General features: G+C 48.3%; 1 protein-coding gene across 2 annotated transcripts; it reads left to right on the forward strand.

The window, feature by feature from the left end:
• Window positions 1–8,557: 8,557 nt before the first annotated feature.
• LOC108922767 (TNFAIP3-interacting protein 1-like) lies at window positions 8,558–17,882 on the forward strand. 2 transcript variants are annotated; one of them, XM_018733093.1, is made up of 11 exons: window positions 8,558–8,658; window positions 9,012–9,132; window positions 10,344–10,448; window positions 11,761–11,850; window positions 12,022–12,087; window positions 12,249–12,380; window positions 12,864–12,992; window positions 15,098–15,163; window positions 15,470–15,595; window positions 17,166–17,235; window positions 17,760–17,882. In XM_018733093.1, the coding sequence occupies exons 1-11, from the start codon at window positions 8,633–8,635 to the stop codon at window positions 17,774–17,776; spliced, it is 948 nt and encodes a 315-aa protein (XP_018588609.1). In that variant the 5' UTR covers window positions 8,558–8,632; the 3' UTR covers window positions 17,777–17,882. The 2 variants fall into 2 exon arrangements, with proteins under 2 accessions (XP_018588609.1, XP_018588610.1); XM_018733094.1 differs by lacking the exon at window positions 11,761–11,850.
• The last annotated feature ends 2,081 nt before the right edge of the window (window positions 17,883–19,963 follow it).

Here is a 19,963-nt window from a genome sequence, read left to right on the forward strand (position 1 = left end):
GCCACTGAACTCCAGCACTGACCTCGACTTGAAGCTGAAAATTCCCCTCTGCTGGGAACTAGAACGAAGCAAGATGATTTCCATCACTGAGATCTTTTTGGGCCTCAAACTCAGGTTTAAGAAATGCTGGAAAGCACCAGATAGCTGGCTCCCTCCCCCTTCGCTGCTTCGCTCGCACTCTGCTGGGCCTTTTAATTGCAAGGTAACACATCCAATCGCAGCTGCCCCTTAAAACGTTATGTTACATTATTAGCACATGTATTTAATGATACACATTATTCATAATTATACAGAGTATCAGTACACATTATGTATTCATATGTGTGTGTGTCCATATACGTATATATGATATATAATTAAATACATTTATAAATTTTATAATTTTAAATATTTAAATCTTTTAATATTTTAAATTTTTATATTTTAAAAATATGTATTTTATTTTTTGACAAACAAATAGATAGATAAATAAATATATAAATAAATAAATAATCACCCTGCCCGGTTCCCATGTATCTTCTCTGCTCATTTCTCTGCACTGGCTTCCTACAGCTACATGGATCAAATTCAAGACCCTGGTTATTGTGATCAATAGAACTGATCCCACATATTTACAGGACTTGACTAAACGCTACACCCTGACTGGACCACTTTGCTCTTCCACATCTGCCCGCTTTATTGGTTCTGCCCACAAAAGGTAAAGCACGGAGGTTCTTGGTTCTGCCTCTGTTGTGGTGGAATGACCTCCCCCTCTCACTCAGAGCTCCCGAAGCTCTGTCTACATTTAGGAGGGGTCTGAAAACTCGTATCTTTGCCCAAGATCTCTCAAGAACGTGTAAATGTTCATGTACCATAACTTTATGATCATGCCCAGATAACCCTTTATACAGCCACTACTCCTGTATTGCATGTAAATGTTTGTGTACCAAGCGGGACTCGAACCCCAGACCCACCCGAGAGCAGGACCCGGTCCAACCCGTAGGCTCTGGTTCCCCGCAACCCCGTCTGGGACAAGCGGTTCTGACAATGTGTGTGTGTGTGTGTGTTTGTGTACCTTTATTAATTGTGCACTTTAATTAATTTGTTTGTTAAATAGCATTTAGTGGTTTGTTGGGCGAACGTTCTCCGGATCATTTCTGTGTCCCGTAGCGGGGAGCGGGTGTGACTTGGTGGTTCGATTAATCGCATGTGTTTGGTTGTTTGTTTTGGTCGCCATTGTTGGAGTAGTTTCGGTTTCGATTAGGAATTTCTACTGATTGGCGGTAGCCCGGTTTAAATAGCGGCTGGTGATTCGTAGTGGCAGGGGTCGCAGCAGCCTGTTGGTGCGAAGACTCAGGGTGCAAAGACAAGGGAGTCTACCTGTGGGAGTCCACTGAGGAAGGCCACCGGCACATTCGTCCGCAAGGGATCATGCGCCCGACATGTCGACCATCAAAGTCTTCTACAGTAAGCGAGCCGTGCAACTTTGCCACCACTGGAGACCTGGGCGCTCTTGCTGCTACAGTAAACTGGTCTATCCTCACCTGTAAAACCTTCCATCTTGCTTTACTTTCTCCCTGGGACTCTGGAACTGCTAGTCCGCTGTGAGAAAGGCTGACTTCATACCAGCCTATGCCTCCCATCTCTAACTGAACCTCCTGGCCCTAACCGAAACCTGGATCACCCCAGACAACTCAGCCACACCTGCAGCACTCTCCACGAACTATTCCTTCTCTCACACCCCTCGTTTCTCCAGCAGAAGTGGAGGCACAGGCCTGCTCACCTCTCCCCAGGAGGAATACTCTATTTTTCCTCTTCATTTGCATGGTCTGTCCTCATTTGAATGGCATGCTGTTTCTAACACTGCCCCAATCACTCTTGTTGTGGTTGTCTTCATTGCTCTCCTGGCCCTCTCGGCTGCTTCTTTGATGACCTCGACATCTTGTTGAGCTCTCTGCCAGGGGACAACACTCCGTTGATTCTCCAGGGTGACTTCAACCTGCATGTTGATGACATTCATGCAAGCGGCCTTCTGTTGTCCTTTATCTCTCCCTGTCCCAATCCCCTGCTACTCACAAAGCAGGCAACTGTCTTGACTTTGTATTTTTCTGCAGCTGTGGCTGTCCTGCCCTCTGTGTCACTTCGCTGCATGTCTCTGACCACTTCTTCATTTCCTTTCAACCCTGCCTCGCCACTAACTCCTCGCCTCTTCCTGCTCCCGTCACCTTTCGCCACAACTGGTTGCCTACCAGTCACTCTTAACTGCTTTTTAATCTGCTGTCTCTTCAGCTAAAACCTCCTTCTTCCACAACAAAATACAGTCTGCAACTAAAAAAACCACACAGGCTCTTTGCGACCTTCTCATCCCTCCTGTGCCCCCCGCCACCACTTCCTCCCTCTTCTCTCATTGCTGACAACTTTGCTTTGTTTTTCCAAGACTAAGTCAAAGCAATCACTGACAAGTCTCAGCATCAACTTGCCTGGTTCACGCTAGACCTGCCTGCGAAGCTATCCTCTCCGTATTCAAGCCGCTCTCCAATTCAGAAATCTCTGACCTCATGATGCTGTGCAGAGCCACCACCTGCTCACTTGACCTGATCCCATCGTCAGTCCTACAGAACATTTCCCCTCAACTGTCCACCTTCAGCTCTAAGATTATCAACTCTTCACTCTCCTCTGGCTGTTTCCCAGCTGCCTTCAAAACCGCTCTAATTTCACCTCTGTTAAAAAAAAACCCTCCCTGAACTCCAACGTGGTTGAAAATTATAGATCGGTCTCTCTCCTCTCCTTCCTGTCTAAAACCCTAGAGCGGGCGGCCTGTGATCAACTGTCTGATTTCCTCACCCGGAACCATCTCCTCGATAGTCATCAGTCTGGTTTCAAAGTTGGTCACTCCACTGAGACGGCCCTTCTGGCGGTGTCTGATGCTTTCAAGCCACTAGAGCCGCCTCCCTCTCCTCGGTCCTTATCCTCCTCGATCTGTCTGCAGCATTCGACACAGTCAACTACCGGATTCTACTCTCCTCTTTTAACCAGCTTGGGATCAAAGGTGTGGCACTAAGATGGTTTGAGTCCTACCTATCTGAGAGATCCTATCAAGTGGTCTGGCAGAGCTCTCGTTCTTCTCCTCTGCCTCTCTTAACCGGTGTCCTGCAGGACTCGGTATTGGGTCCTCTTCTTTTCTCGATCTACGCTGCCTCCCTCTGTCCGGTCAAAGCCTCCCATGGATTCAAATACCACTGCTATGCTGATGATACCCAGCTCTTCCTCTCCTTTTCACCTGCTGCGTTAGACATCTCCGCACGCATTGCTGCCTACCTGTCAGACATCTCTTCATGGATGTCTGGTCACCACCTCCAGCTCAACCTCTCTAAAAAAAAAATTGTTCACCTCCCAGCTGGCCCGTCCTTATGTCATGATATATCGATCAAACGAGACAACTACCTCCTTGGCTAAGAGTTTGGGAGTAACGATTGACGCGAGTCTGTCTTTCTCTCCGCACATCGAAGCTACAACCCGGTCTTCCAGATACATCTTGCATAATATTCATAGGATCCGTCCCTACCTCACTATTGACTCTGCCCAACCACTTGTCCAGGTCATGGTGACTTCCCGTCTGGACTAGTGTAACTCTCTCCTGTGTGGCCTTCCTGCAAATGCCATCAAACCTCTGTAGCTTCTACAGAATGCTGCTGCACGAGTTGTGATTGATTTGCCAAAGTACTCCCACGTATCTCCTCTACGCATTTCTCTGCACCAGATAAAGCTTTTATTCAGCCACTACTCCAGCATTGTATTTGCTTGTTTGTGTATCTTACAATATTTAAAAAAAAAAAACAAAATTGGTGAGAGGATATCAGGATTTGTCTATCCTGTGTTTTATGCACCTACTCGAACGATGAACCTCGGTGCAGCAAGTGGGAGGGAACAAACTAGGTTTGCTTGAGTCACATGTCTGCAGCTGTGTCTCTTTCTTTTAATGTAATGCATAAATTGTACTTTTGCTGAGATATACGTCGCTTTGGACAAAAGCGTCTGCTAAATGAATAAATGTAAATGTAAATGTACGTGGTATAGATATATGTAGGCTATACGTGCATATTTATAATTCTAAGTATGCATATGTACGACTAGAAATATAAATACATAATGTACATATAAATGAGATATATAGTGTGATACAACTTTACGACACTTTAATCAAAGAAAACTCACAATGCGTGGCTAGAAGCCACTGCACACAATGTACTGTACGAGAGACAATGTTGCATTTTTTCATGATGTCACATATTGTGTGGGCTGGAAGCTCATCAACGATTTTGCCACCAGTTCACACATATGTAGAATATTTGTGTATTAATTTAAATAGTCATAAATGAATGTAAGTCTCTTTCAAGTTTTGATAAGTACTTTATTTGCTCGGGAAATGTGCTGCGCGTTTATTTACTGAAAAAGGTCAATGGTGTGTGTGTGTGTGTGTGTGTGTGTGTGTGTGTGTGTGTGTGTGTGTGTGTGTGTGTCCACGTGAACAGGTGAAAGGGCAAGTGAAGGCCTGTACTCCTTTCAGAAAAGAAAGTGAAAGTGGCAGCGAGTTATCGAGATGAAACTAGTGCAGCGAATGCAGAGGAGCAGCACAAAATACGGCAGCAGCAGAATGGAAACCAGCTGAGTCGCTGTTGGCGCGACATCTGAGATACCTTCACAGGAAGTTCTGTCTTCTTCTTCAAGTGTGTGTGTGTGTGTGTGTGTGTGTGTGTGTGTGTGTGTGTGGGTGGCCCAATTAAACCCTTTATTCCCCGTCATGATGAGGAGCATTTAAACACACCCCCGTTTGTTACCTCGATCAGTGTAAAAGCCCTTTACCGTAACCCCCAACACCCCCCAGCCCACCAGCAGTGTCTCAAACAACATTTTGACACACACACAAACACACACACCTGTCACTACAGACTTGAATAACAAGGGCTCCTGGGAATTACCTCTGCCATTATATTTACCCCACCCCCCCCGGATTTCAGACCATGAAGGTCACTGTCCCAAAAGCACACACACACACACACACACACACACACACAAACACACACACACACACGGATTGACAGTAAGACCCAAACAGTCTAAGCCTCAGCACACTGATATGGTCTTGTTCTCGTGGTGAGCTGAAGGTTCGTGTTGGGTCGCGTATGAATGTGTGGGGGGGTCAAGATCCCATGCAGAATCACCCCTGGATTCAGTTTCCTCACACAGGTGAGCGGGCCGAGTCAGGCGGGAGAAACGAAAAAGATACCAAGGATGATCATCAGAAAACAAGTGTGTTTATGTGCTGTAAAGGGGTGCAGGAGTGAAACACACACACACATCAGTAGAGTGTGTGTGCTCCTTGCACGTCATACCGAAAGCACTGCAACTGGTTCCTCTTTCCCGCTCGAACCCCTGCCAGGCCTGACGCAGCAGCAGTGTGTCTTTCCTTTGAAACGGCACTGACGCCGTGTGCCGAGAATGTCGGAAAGAAGGGTGTGGTGGTGTGTGTGTGTGTGTGTGTGTGTGTGTGCGTGTGTGTGTGCGTGTGTGTGTGCGTGCGCGTGTGTGCGCGCGTGTGTGTGTGTGTGTGTGTGTGTGTGTGTGTGTGTGCGTGTGTGTGTGTGTGCGTGTGTGTGTGTGTGCATGGGGTCCCCATCATTACTGTAAAGGCCTCTTTTTACTGGCAGGCTGTTTCCTTCGGCAGTGCGTAGGCGAGCCCCGCTCGTGCGTCTTTCTGCATGTGCTTGTCTGTGTGTGTGTTTTTAATCCTTTCAGTATGTTTAGTGCGTAGGAGGGTCTCCCCGGAACATTTGAGGTGGTCCTCGTCCCCCGTGCCAAAGGGCTTCCCCTCTACTGTGTCTTGGTTAAATAAGGGCCACGTGCTGACGGTTCTCACACACACACACACACACACACACACACACACACACACAGAGCTACTCCAGCACTGAGCCGTACAGGACAGGGTGAGTGACTCTCAATCACTGTTCGATATAATGTGAAATGTTATACATTTAAATGTTAATTGTTGTACATTTAACCTGGGAGTTAATTTTAATATGAACACAAAGAACATGAAATGTTTTTACATATTTACATTTACGCTTACATTTATTTATTTAGCAAGTGCTGTTCTCCAAAGCATAGGGGCACAGTGGTGCAGCGGGTTTGGCCTGTGCCTGCCCTCCGGTGGGTCTGGGGTTCAAGTCCCGCTTGGGGTGCCTTGTGATGGACTGGCATTCCGTCCTGGGTCTATCCCTTCCTCCTCTGGCCTTGTGCCCTGTGTTGCCAGGTTGGGCTCTGGTTTGCCTGGGCTGAGAAGTTTCAGTCAGTGTGTGTGTGTTCTCCAAAGTGACTTCTAATGAACTCTATGTAGTGTTATCAGCCCACACACCTCATTCATTGTGCCGACTTACACTGTTAGATACACTGCTTACAATGGGTCACTCATTCATACATCAGTGGAATGCACACTATGTATTCCTATATTTGCAAATATATAGGAAATGAAATACAATACACATGCACAGAATAATATGCATCTTCTTAACAATGTATACCTACATACTTATTTGCATATTTCATTGGAAAAATATGAAACTGTTGGTCTCTTTAGTCTTTCTTTGGTCTCTGTAGCTTCTTTTCCTGTAGTTCATTATTAGGTTTCTTAGTATTACCCATATAACATTTTAATTCAATGACACATATGACATCTTCTAATTCAAAGTCAACTTCTGAGGTTGTAATAAAAGTCAGCGGGTGAATGTGAATTTTTTTTTAACAATTTTTTAGTCTCCACTCCTTTCGCTGTGTTTAATTTAATTTTTATATAGGAAGTAATTACTAAACAAACAAATGTGGTACCTTCCAGAAATAAGTCGGAAATAATTGTACTTCTTATTTTGGGGTAAGTGAAACACACATCACTGAAGGCAGTCAGAGGTGTTGCACTTCTTTCCCTGTCAATATAATATAATATAGGACCCTTTGTGAAGGTATTAGAATAGGAAAGTAGAACATATATTCTATAATAACATAATTTCTAAAATGTAATATATTCGGAAGGTTTCTGTAAATGTCACAATTTCTTACAATAACCCAAAATCCCTGGAGTGTGATGTGGACAAAATATTGGAAACACCAAGTTCAGATTTCAGCAAGAAGTAAATGGTGAGGACTAGAGCTGTCCTGTGACTTCAGAACATCTATGGTGATTCTTGGAACCCTTAGGGTCCCTCACATCCTGAACTGTGTCCAGTCAGTTATCTGATCTTTTTAAAGGAGATACCCACCCCTTCCACGGTGCGACCTACAAATACCCTTAAAAAGTCGGTCACGTTTAGATCTTGTGACCGGTGTCAACATGGAAGGCCCCTGATTTCACCCCGGTCTTTATAAATCCGCTCCAGAATTCACTGGACGACTGCGTATGGACATGGTGAGGAATGTGCAGCTGACACGGCAGAACGCAGTTCTTCACCTTACGTGATCTCACGTTGCTTAGCAGATGTGGCGTGTCTGGAGCAGTGATGGGACACACAGACCAGGCGAACCGCTGCAGGTCTTTTGTGGCTTTTCACAGCAAGCGCTTTAGTGTCACTGAACCGAACCCCCAGCAGACAGTAAATGGCAACTCTTAGGACCATAGCTAATGCAGTTATATCGGCTCGAGACATGCAATCTTCATCGAGATCAACCTTAAATTCGGTGCTATTGTCATTTTGGAGACTGTTTGCCTACTGGTGTATCTAACCCTAACCCTAACCCTACTGGTGCATCCAACCCTCACCCTACCCCTGACCCATGTCGCAGCAGCCGTCTTGCTTTCCCCACGTGCAAGACAGCGGAGGAAAGGGCAGAGCGATGACAGTGTGTTCCCGTATGACACACATGGACTAGTTTCTTTAGTCCGACCTCCTTCACTGGCCCGGTCCGACACTCATAGGTCGAAGGTCCCTTCGTGCCTGGTGGGCGTTTCCCATAAGCGACAGCTGTTCTCCTCAGCGACCCGAATGTCAAAATGTTTCTAGAAAGGGGGACAGGGAGTCAGAGCTGAGGCGTTTCTCGAGAGGTCGACCGCTGGAGACGCCTCGGGTATTTCTGAAGGGGAGCAGCGCGTGGGTGCTCTGCTCACCTCCCGCCTCAAGGGGGACCTCTCCAGCAGCAAGAAAGCGTGACTCACCGTTTCCTCTCGCGCTCCGCGTCTAGGGAGAGCTGTGGTACTTCCGCGGACCCACCGCCACGGGGCCCCCCTCATCCTCATCCTTTCCGTGATGCTGCTGTGGAGGCGCGTGCTTCCCCCCCTTTCCCCCCCCAGGGCAGAGGCTCGCCATGCGACGAACTCTGCGCTCGCTCGTCCCTCCATCCCTCAGTCCGTCCTGCCCTTTCGCTGTCGACTCGAGCGACGGCAGTCGGCAGCCCCTCTCGTGTTCAGTCACCGTGGTTTCCCGACACGCTCCTGTGGTTCTAGCGACGGCGGAGTGAGCGTCGCATGTCAGAGCACACGCTTGCCATCCTGTGGATGCCATGTGACATATGCACGAGCGCTGAGGCCTTCCTTTGCTGCCCACAGCTTTGACATAACTGCCCGAGAGACAGAGCGTGGCGTCCGGCCAGGTGGCAGTGGTGCAACATGCTCAGTCTGATGGACTCGGAACGGTGAGTTGAACCCCGAGCATCGCCGTGCCGTCTCATTGAGGGATGTGAGCAGGAGAGAGAGAGAGAGAGAGAGAGAGAGAGAGAGAAGTGTGGAACACCATGTCTGCACTTCCTGTGGGAAGTTTCCCACATTAAAATGAGTGTGGGAATCTGGGCAAAACTTCTGGGTTTTTAGCTTTTCATATCGCTGCACGCTCTGTGTGTTTGCGGTTCTGCTCCCCGATCTTCACTGAATCACGAGGAACTCAACGTGAAACAGCATGAACATATTTCCGTTTTGAAAAAGGTTATTTCCCAATGTACAGTTCAGGGTTATATATTGATTTTTATTTATCCTTTGGATGCTTGTCCAGGCTTTACAGTGTCGAACTGGACAGGGATGTGATCTTCTGTGTAGAACCCAGACAGAAGTCCCCCAGCGAGCCGTGTCCACCCGAGAGGATGTTCGGACTTAATCCTAACTCTGACCCTAAGGTGAGAGAACCATTGGCACTTCCATCAAATTAGTCCAGTCAGTGTCAGGGAGACAAGTTCCTGGAAGTCAAAGCCCTAACCTCTGTCATACAACCATAACCCTGTCCATGCTGCCTTTACGACTAAACCACACCCCTAACCCTGTCTGTAACCCCTGAACCCCAATCCTCGCTACAATCTCAGTTCCTGAGGACTGACTCTAACCCTTAATCCAAACTAACCCCTAATGTTATTAACCTGAATCCCTAACCCTAACCACTTTCCCTAACCCTTACTCTAACCCTAATGAGTATCCCTCAGCCTAACGACTAATCCGTAACCCTAACCACTAAACCTAACCCCTAACCACCACCACTAACCATTATTCCTACCACCATCTCTAACCCCAAACTCGACACATGTCATATTCCTTCTGAGCAACTATCAGCTCCACCCTTTTTATTGTCATATAACCTTTTCATTGTGTTGTCGGATTGGACTGGAATGAACCAGAAGAGTGTGTAGAGTGTGTAGGGTCTGCAAAGCGTGTATGATGTGTAGAGTGTGTAGTCCTGTAGCTTTGCTGGTAAATAGTGTTGCGAAAAGTCCATTCTGTTCCACTCCATTCTGTCCAAACTCACCGTCTTTGTGGACATTAAGCACATTAAAGTTTTATTTGAGAGGGAAAACCCTGTTTTATGAATTTCCTCTGTCATAAGACAAGGTTTTTAGTTAAAGTTCAACACTCATGTTGACGGATGCTGTGTGTGTTGCGCAATCACGGCGAATCAGGAAATCGGTTCGCCGGCAAATGCGCCCTAACCACGAAGAGCAGAGAGCCGTGGAAGTTCTCCGAGTCACTCTTATCAGCTTCCCAGATCTCTGCGTACCTGCATGGCATTTCCTTTCCGGGCAGGAAGCGCTGCAGGCCGCACGCGGACGCCTCTGACTCAGCACCTTCTTGGCCGAGCGCATGCCGGACGGGCCGTGTGAATTTCGGCGCCGTTCATTCCCAGGCGCCACTTCCCTCTCTCGCATTCGTTGTCACATGTGATTTCCAGAGGACGGCACGTTCCAGAAGAACGGCGCTTGTGACATGTGGGACAGGCCCGTGTTGTAGTAGGGAGGCCCTATAAGTACGGGGGGTGTTTCACACTGCGGGGACAGTGTGAGTTTCTTTACAAGTGTCTCACACACTCACATACACCGTGTATCTCTGTCTCGTCATGAAGAGTACCGCCGCTGCCGCCACCCCCGCCACCACCGCGGACTGGAGGAAGGGGCCCCCCAGGGCAGAAGAGGCTTCGCCCAAGGAGTCGGACAACGACAACACCCAGGTGAGAAGAGAGCGTCCACGGGGTGGGGTGGGGTGGGGTGGGGTGGGGACTCTTCTGAGTTGCTGGAAACAAACCAAATGTAATGTAAAGTATTAAGGGGCAGCAGGGGGTGTGGAGGTTGGTGCTGCCCCCTTCCACTTGAAGGACCCCGGTTCAAATCCCACCCCTTGCTATGGTACCCTTGATCAAAGTGCTTATTGTGAACTGGTATGGTAAAAATTTCCCAGCTGTATAAGTGGCTAAATCAGTGTAAACTGCCTAGGGTGCAAAGCTCACACTGTTAGACAACTAGGAGCACCAGGTAAAAGCAGGTAGAGAAGCTCTGCAGTCACTTGAGCGCGATTCACTGACTTGCTGTCGGCCTTCGGGTTGCATTCCAAACACCTGGGTGTTCGGGGTATTATTGCCCCTCTAATAATTTCTGTTTTACATAGCAATTGTGGCGCATAGACGTTCACGTAATGTTGTGTTACTCCTTCATAGCAACTTCCTTCCTGGTGATGATCCCAAGTTCCACACTTGTCGGAATTCCTGGTCTATTGAGCTCATTCGCCTAGAGTCTCAGCCATTTGTGTCCTACAGCCAGACTAGAACGGGTGAAGATCACTAGAACCACTGACCTTTAATGTCACATGCTCAGATACCTGGTGTGGAAGATGTCATGACTTCATGGTAATCGAGGGTAGAAACTACAATGGCATTTATGATGGAGAAAAGCTGTGAATGACCTCAACCAAAGGGTGATGCTTTGTTAGGGTTGGGCTGAGATGTGGACTTGGGGTTATGTTCAAACATATCTTTAGGGTCAGGTGCTTCCAAAGCAGTCAGTAATGTGACAGTTTTTTGCAACACACACACACACATTTATCAGCGTAGACACTGATGTTTGCCACCAAAGAAGGACCCAGGAGTTTAGTCTCCATGCAAATCGCGTGTGGCTCTCTGACCATCATCTTCGGCGCTCCAATCATACGGTGCAGCATTATCTCAGTGCCAGGAGCCCCTTTTTGAGCTGGCAGAGCTTTTCTTGTGTCTCTCCTGAGTAAGAATGGAGTTTCAATGCAGCAGGTGTCAGAGGGGATCGAGTCACTGGCTTCCCCTTGAAGGGCCTGGGTTCAAATCCTTCTCTCTTGCTGCAGTGCCCTTGATGAGTGCACTAACCCTCATCTGATGCAGGAAAAATTATGCCACTGTATAAATGAGTAAGTTGTTGTAAGCACTGAGGACGCTTTGGACAAATGTGTCTTATAAACGAAGGTCGATAAGACTCATGGGCGAAGCCGAAACTAAGGCAAAGCTGTGTTCTCCACAGCAACCTGTTGGAAGAGACGTCGTCCCCAGCACCCTTCTGCAGGAGATATCCCACCCACAGGTCGCCACCCTGGAAAGACAGAGACAGGAGGTATCCTCTTCGCCAGTGGACAGTAGGGCTAAGTTCTAACGGGTCTGCAATAGGCAGAAAGCCACACTGTAAAAACCGCATGAGGACCAAGCTGCTTCGTCTCCAGAACTTGATGGAACTGGAATTCTGTAAATGCGACTTGTCTTCATTGATCGTGTTTCTCCTCCACAGCTTTTGGAAATCAACAGAACCTGGGATAAGCAGTACAGACGCATGAAGCAGCACTATGAGGCAAAGGTTGGTGCTGAAAGACGAGCACTGCTGTCAGCGCACCTCAAGGCTGCTGTGTCCGCCACTGATGCCCAACACTCATAACGGCATGAACATGGCACCACTGGAAATAGGAGCTGTACTGAACAAGCTTTCCTCATGCTCTCGGTTCTGTATGTGCGGACCAGATCCAGCAGCTGTTGGACAGACTGTTAGCGTGCGATCGCCGCGCCACCGAAGCGGACGAGGAGCTGGAACGCAAGCAGAGGGACTTTGACGAGAAGATGCTTCGGGCGAAAGAGACCATCGAGAGCACAGAGGTAGCATGTCTTCTCATTCCCCTCTCGCAGTTAGGGTTCTCACCGTGCTGTGGGGGTGTTGAATCCCCACTCTGCAGCAGTACCCTCAATCGCTGTGTTTACCCTGAACTCCTGCAGTAAGAATATCCTACTGTCTAAATGGGTTAATCCTTATTAATGGGTAAAATTCATCATCTCACATTGTCATGACACATTGGTAAAAGGTGTCGGAAAAAGAATTTGGGAAAGTTTGTGAACAGTTTGTAGTGAGTGTAAAGCTTTTGAGGAAGAACAGAGCCCTGACTGATTAGTTAATGCAAAAGCCACACGACACACACACACACACACAGTGGCTTTGGCGACACCCCAAGTGCCCGAACGCTGATGTTCCATTATTATCATCATCAATACTGCGTTCTTATCTGGGTTTCCGAGGCCCAGCTTACTGGAATCAGTCAGCTTCTTCGCAAAAACCCAACCGGTCATTTTCTTTTCTGGTTGCAGAAGCGAAACTCGACGATGAACGCAGATTTACTGGAACTGGAGAGGCATATGCGGCAGCTCAAGCTGCAGTACGACAGTCTGACCACCAGGGGGAGACAGCAGGGCTGCGAGATACGGCGCCTCAACAAGGTGACGGAAGCGTGGCGGTCGGGGGAAGCGCGTGGGGAGCGGCGTGTGCCTGTGCGTGTGTGTGTGACGATTCCCGCACGTGTGTGTCAGCGCAGCATGCTAATGAGTTTGTGTTTATGAGGGATGAAGAGCAGCAGGTGCCCTTTACTCTAATAAGCCTATGTGTGATGCTGGGGCTCGACAGCATCTCTCCCTTTCCAGCTATCAAACTTAACACGGAGTGTCCGGCTACGAAAGTGCGACTGTTTCCTCGTCTCGCTTCCTGGACCTCAGCCACCGAGGCCGAATTTTCGTCGGCACATTATCGCTCCTCTCCAAAAGAGGGCGCCGATGGCAAGTTGGGCGGGACTTGTGTCGCTCTGCAGCTTCCAAGTCAGAGATGACGCTGTAAAGATGCTGAAAATCATAGTGAAATCGCAGGTTTGAGAGGTTTGCAATTGCGAGACAAACAGCGGCCCAGTTGGTTTGGAGTCGCGACTTTTTTGCTAACGCGAAACCTCGAAATGACTGCTTCCGCTCAAGGTTTTTCCCAACGCAAAACCACGTTCCGCGCTTTTTACCGTGGCATTTTACAGGAGCACTGAATAAATGCTGTCTTGTGTGACGTTTCAAAACTGCTACATGGGGCCAGCAGGGCTCAGAGCTGCTCTCCTGCACTCAGAGGATCCAGGTTTGAATACCTCCTCCTGTAGTGCCCTTGCCCAAGGTACTTATCCTGAATTGGTATGGTAAAAATTACCCTGCTGTTTATATGGGTAACGTACCAGCCTAACAGTGTATGATACGTTGCACAAAATCATCAGATGAGTTATTACAATAAGAGCACACCGCACTGCGGTACTCAGTACGGACGCAGTACATTGTGCTGCGAGACAGCATCAGTTTACGTCCCCGACGCGTCGCCTTTCACCGACTCGCAAAGTGAAGCTGGTCCGGAGCCGAGCTGCTTCAACTCGTCATTCTGATCCAGAACGCTAAGAAAAATGTGTCAAGGGTTCGATTCCTCGCACATCGATGGTGGGGCCTAATGGGGAAGCTTGTATGAGTGTGTGTGTTTGTGTGTGTCGAACGGGTGTGATAACGGCATCGCTGTCTACTTGAACTGAAGTTTTATAGACAGTGGAACGGAAACTGGGGGTGGGGCTGAAGGTGTCGGGGGGGGGGTCCTTGCCAAGGCTGAGCTGTTGGAACTGGAGGCAAGAGCTGCAATCAGGCAGCAATCCTGTGTGTGTGTGTGCGTGTGTGTGTGTGCGCATGTGTGTGTGTGTGTGTGCGCGTGTGTGTGTGTATGTGAGAGAAAGAGAGGGAAAGAATTGAAAATGGAACCGAGCGCTGCCCCAGTCCCACCATAACCTGAACCAGGGTCTCCAGCCTTGGCAGCCGTTCGCTGGCTCTACCCGCCGCAGCTCCGGGGATTCTGGGTAAAAGACGGAGAGGAAAGTAAGCCGAGACGTTTGCCGGTCGAATTTCATTTCTTAGCATCTGAATGTCAGTTTTTCCACGTTTTCCTTTCCTTTCATTCCTGTTTTATACCTCCAGACATGGTTCATCGCGCTCTGATGTTACCGTAGCGTTGAAAATGGCTCATCGTAGAATTGAACTTTGACCTTGACTTTGGTGGTTGAACTAAGTTGTAAATGTGATATTATCTCCTGACATCACCTCTCTGGTTTTACCTGAGCTCTGGGTAAATCCGGGTTACCATGGTGAACTGCATGCAGAACATTGCTTTGGGTCGACCCACAGGCCTTGGCGCAGGTTCGGGGGTCTTGGTTAGTGCTCGGGTGGGAGGTGCGGGGTGAGGGGGTTCCTGCGAAGCGGCGCTGCAATACCTCCGCAACAGGGACCACCCAGTAAGGGGCCCAGCCAGCCCTCAATCTCCCCTCCAAGGCTGCGCCTGCAGGTCACTCAGAGGTTTTTCAGATGGTGCACGTGTGTCTATGTGTCGGGGATCCTGTGCGTACACGTGTGTATGTGTATACGCTCTCCGAGACGTTCTGTGGACTCAGCTGGGTGGGGCGCACACTCAACAGCGAGTTTGGGGCCAGATCATGATGTTTCCTTCATTTCCCATAACCCTGCTTCCTCCACTCTCCATCACACAGGCTTTGCAAGAGAGCCAGGCGGAGGCAGAGGAGACCAAGACGGAGCTGGAGGTCCTCAGGCATCAGGTACAGACGCACAACGTATGAGGCTGTAGGAGCTCGACCGCAAAGACAGACGCTCTGAGACTCGGTCAGTTGACACAGTTGAGGTGAAAGTTGGAGAATAAACACAGTACGGGGGGAGACTCATCAGTAAACAGGGAAAGACTCGGTTAGACCCCTTTCACCTGTGAATGGAGCAATGAATCAGGTGTTGAGAACTTCCACCACCTCTTTCCACCTGCCCCCCTTCTCACGTAGCCCATGTAAAGTGTCAAGGTATCAAGTGTCTTGGAATTCAGAGCCTCCTTCACCAAACCTGTCTTCCCCCAGGCCAATATATACAAGACAGACTTCAATCTGGAGAGACAGGACAGGGAGCGCCTGAAGACTGAGAACCTGGAGATCAAGAAGAAGGTGGCCAAACTCCATGCACAGATGCAGAAACTGTGCTCACAGGTGAGCTTCATCTCCACTCCTTTCATTCTCCACAACCTCCTTTTTCTCTCCACTCAGAAGGAAAAAATCATCAACAGTCACCTGTGCTGCGTCTCTTTCGGAGTTGCGGTGCGTCACTCGTCATTTCCATCTCAGCTGGTTTACGGATGCTTCTACTGCACCATTTAGGCTCATCTTGCTCACAGCAGTAGAAGAGTGGGGTCCTTCCTGGATCATTAAGTTATTACTGTCCTTCTCTTCCATTGTTTTCCCCCCCTGCTTACCCAACAGCCAACTTTTCTTCCCTGACTTTAATTTTGTAGAAGACCAACACCTGCTATGACATCAGCCAGGCCTTTTAATGTGAGGTCACCAGCTGTGATGACATCACAGTCTGTCCCAGCAGGGTGTGTTTGGGTGAGTTGGGATTGTGGCGGTTTTCTCAAGAAGACTCAATGGATATTAATTTTCGCTTGGTCAGGACAGTGACCTCATCTCTCATTGGTTGAGCTGAAGAACCACCATCAATGGAATGTGCTCTGCTCGTGTCTTTTCTGAGGTAGCTGGAATGAGCTCTCAACTGGACCACCACCGGTGGCGTACACTTTCTCCTTGTTTTTGTGAATTGCGGTTTGTGGATTTTTCTTCGAGTGCACGAGCGACAGTTTTTTTTAAGATTGCCACCATTTTGTGGAGAAGATTTAGTGGATCTTGATTTTTTTTTTTTTTGTCAGCCTGCTGACCTTGTCTCTCTTCAGCTGAGCTCAAGGACCACCACCAATGGCATATACTCTCATTTTTGAGGTTGCTGGAATCCTCTCACATTGAATGATCTCAAGGACCCCCACCAGTGCTGTGCACTCTGTCTTTCCTTCCTGCACTCTTGTCCTTACGCTGAGCACACATGGGGGATGGAGTGGTTTGGGCATCTTGGGATTAGGGTTAGGCAACCCTTTTGTCAAGAAGACTCATTAGATATTGATTTGTGCTTTGTCAGGATGGTAACCTCATCTCCTGTTATTTGAGCTCAAGGACCACCACTAGTGGCATGTGCTCTCGTTTTTGAGGTGGTTGGAATCAGCCCTCGTTGACTGATCTTAAGGACCACCATCAGTGCTGTACACTCCAGCTTTGCCTTCCTACAGCCTGGTCCATCTGTTCTGATCTCCAGATGCCATAGACTGTATCTGTAATGCTGAGTGAGGAGGCCACAGTGTCAGGAAGGTCATCAACCTGTGGTTTCATTTTGAATGGTCTTGGAAGAAAAGAGCTTCTCATGAGACCCCAAGTTGGCTCAGTGTAGACTGTTGTGTTGTGTGTTGGTGTTTTTCCTTTCTTCGTTCTGCTGCTGATTACCTTCAGTACACTTGGTAAACCACAGTGTAAACAGCTTCAACGTGTTTACCGTGAGTCTTTCAGACCATCTCGTCCTGCATTTCTGCCCATTTCCATTGTGTACCCCTTAAGTTTGCAGTAATCGTGTCGATCATGTTCTTGGACCCACATTGACTCATGTAATATAATTTTTAATGTAATTAACCGTTGTTGTTGGCTCAACCTACCAGTAACCATAGTCGCTTCTCCATCATAGGTCAAAGGTCAGCAACAAACCTCCTGCCCCTGCGCTGGCCACTCTGCCTGTCCCACCCGGAACACGAAAGGTAAGTGAGACTCTTCTTAGCATCTTCCATCTCCCTTCATGGCCTGCTCTTCGAGGCCTGATGAACCGCTGCATTCCGGCATGAAAGAGCAACAAACGTGTGAGAGAGACTGAAGCGGTGGACTTCATTCACGTTTTCGTCCGCAGCCTCTTCTGGGTTTTCGTTGAGTTTACAGAGGTCTCCCAGGGACCCACTTTATGCTTATTATATAAGGGAGTGAAGTCAGACACAAACAGAACCTAAAATGCTCACTCTCCAGTCCTGTGTTCCTCATCTGGTTCCAGTTGCGGCTTTTAGTCCCTCTCCGAGGGAGAAGCTCCACAATATGGGGCTAATTTTAGAAATGATAAAGTGGTCATGTAAAGTGCGGGCCCTGTGATCTTCGCCTCTGAGCGTGGACGAGCGCCGCGCAAATAACACACAGGGCTGAGTGGCCTCCCCAAGGCAAACTTTATGCAACATTGTTTTAACGTCCGATATTCTTCAGCTGAGAGTCAACCAGTTTTTATTTTTTCTTTCCACAGATTCTTCACGAACGTAGAGCTCTGAGACAGTGTTTTGCAGTCCTTTGTATAATTTATAGTTTTGTTAAAACTGTATTTTTAAATCCTTGTAAAATGTAACCATTATATACATAAGTATATATGCTGAGCACATCTGTAATTATGCTGTTATATTTAAGTAAAAAATTGCACTCATATTTGGTCTTTTGTTTCCATTCATGCAAGAAAATGAATCCTCCACAAGCGAGGGGTCCGAAATCAGTTCAAAATCAAAACACTTTCAGATTCTGCCCCCTACAGAATGAACTCCGTCTTTTCCTCAGAGCTGCTGAATCCCTCCCACACTGAAGAAAGGTCTTGAACCCATCTCTTTAAAAGCCACTTCTCCCCTGATCTCCTGACAGCTCCATCAATGAGTCCAACACCATCTGCTATGATTATCTGTTTGCTCCTGAATGTCACTTCTATAGGAGCTACTGGAGGGATGACATGGCGGTGTCACACACACAAGGTGTGTGCCCATAGTCCTGTGTGTGCTTAAAGCTCTTTATTTGAGGTTAATATATTTGTTTACTCTGAGCCGCATGTCTCTTTGGGGAGAACCACCTGCTAAATTCATAAATCTAAATGTAAATACTAAAAAAAGCATAACGTGAACAGTAAGCGTGACACATGCAACCGTCAGAGACAGAACCACGTACAGGATGCACCATGAGTCCACTGTGCCATCATGTGTCCAGGGAATGTTTTCTGTGTCCCCTCAAGTCCTGTGTTTCCATAGCAACTAAGTGAACTCGTACACATCCTTGCTGGGCTCCGTTCACAACAAAATGCCACCGGAGCCAAGACTCTTTCAAGTCCCCGTCGCAGATCAGCTGCCACCCCAACCTCTGACCCGCGACACTCATATGGGCAGCCAGGCTTAGACCCTCAGATTGCCTGACGTTGGAGGTTTCGTTTGTCTTGCCACACCTGACTCCCCCGACTCCATGGGTGTGGGCCAGCCCAGTACCCTGATCTCATGGCACTGCAATGGTGCCCTGCGGGAGGAATTGTGGGTGTTCTTCAGCACTGCCTGGCCTATTATATGGCCTTTAGTGACCGAGGAGGAAGAACACTGAGTAGGAGCTCCAGGGGAGCTTGACTTTTGACCTTCACTTCAACACCTCTGTCATCAGTGATGCTTGTTTCGGTTTGGTGTGTTGTGGGACGTTTTTGGTCCCACTTTTTCATTTGGCTCTTTGGACTGACATGTTCACTCAGTTAAGAACTTCTAGCTCTGATTTCCTCGCAGAAAAATACAAAGAGATCATTACATCAACAAAAAGAGACACTTGGATGCCGACGTGTGATTCTAAAGCACGGTTAATTTGTCTCACATTCTACCATATGGACCAGTGTACATCACACGGGTAGCTGTATAAAGGTTTATCCGTCATTCATTTACATGTTCATCGTGCACCAAAGACATCTTGTTCCCTATTTACATCTATTCATACACGTAGCCACAGTGTCACCTGTTTCTGCCCCGAGAGACTTTCTCACTGTGTCTGGTGGTCACCTGAGGCTGGTTTCCCTGTCCCTGACTTGCGGGGAGTAACTGTGGGTAAAACTGGACACCCCACCGTTTCCGTTTGCGCGAGCGGTTTGACGCACGATCCCTCCCAGGGTAGCAAGCACACAGAAGAAGAAGCCATGCAAGTGGTAACAAAGGCACTGTTGTCATGGCGATAGCTCTGCTTGTCAAAGTTAACTATTAGGGGAGCTTCTATTGTGCGGCTAATGTCCCCAGCGGCTGCTGTTCCACAAAGGCGTTCCACTTTGTAGCACAATGAGAATCTTCGGCTCGGTGGGACAGGGCCAGTGGCAGGACGTGTGTGCGAGTGCAAGTGCGTGTGTGTGTGTTTTCTGGGGGTGGATGACAGTGTCCTTACCTTTGAGCTACGTGCCATCTCCACCACCCACAGTTCCAGTCCCGTTTTGCGTCTCTCGGGCTCATTCCTGCTCTCCCTCGCTCCAATCTCTCCATCGAGCACCAAGAACAAGGATGGCTGCACATCCACCGGGAGGTTCTGTCTCTGAGGGCTGAATAATTTTGCTCTTCCTAATTCCAGACAAAGACTTTTTCAGCATAGAGCTGTGGTTAGAAGTGAGATCCAAGCCCTCCTCTGCTCGGAAAGGACCCCCCAGGAGAACTGCTGACTCGGCAGGTCTGGTGGCCTCAG

The sequence above is a fragment of the Scleropages formosus genome, chromosome 9 (genome assembly GCF_900964775.1).
Source record: "Scleropages formosus chromosome 9, fSclFor1.1, whole genome shotgun sequence".
NCBI classification, from domain to species: Eukaryota; Metazoa; Chordata; class Actinopteri; order Osteoglossiformes; family Osteoglossidae; genus Scleropages; species Scleropages formosus.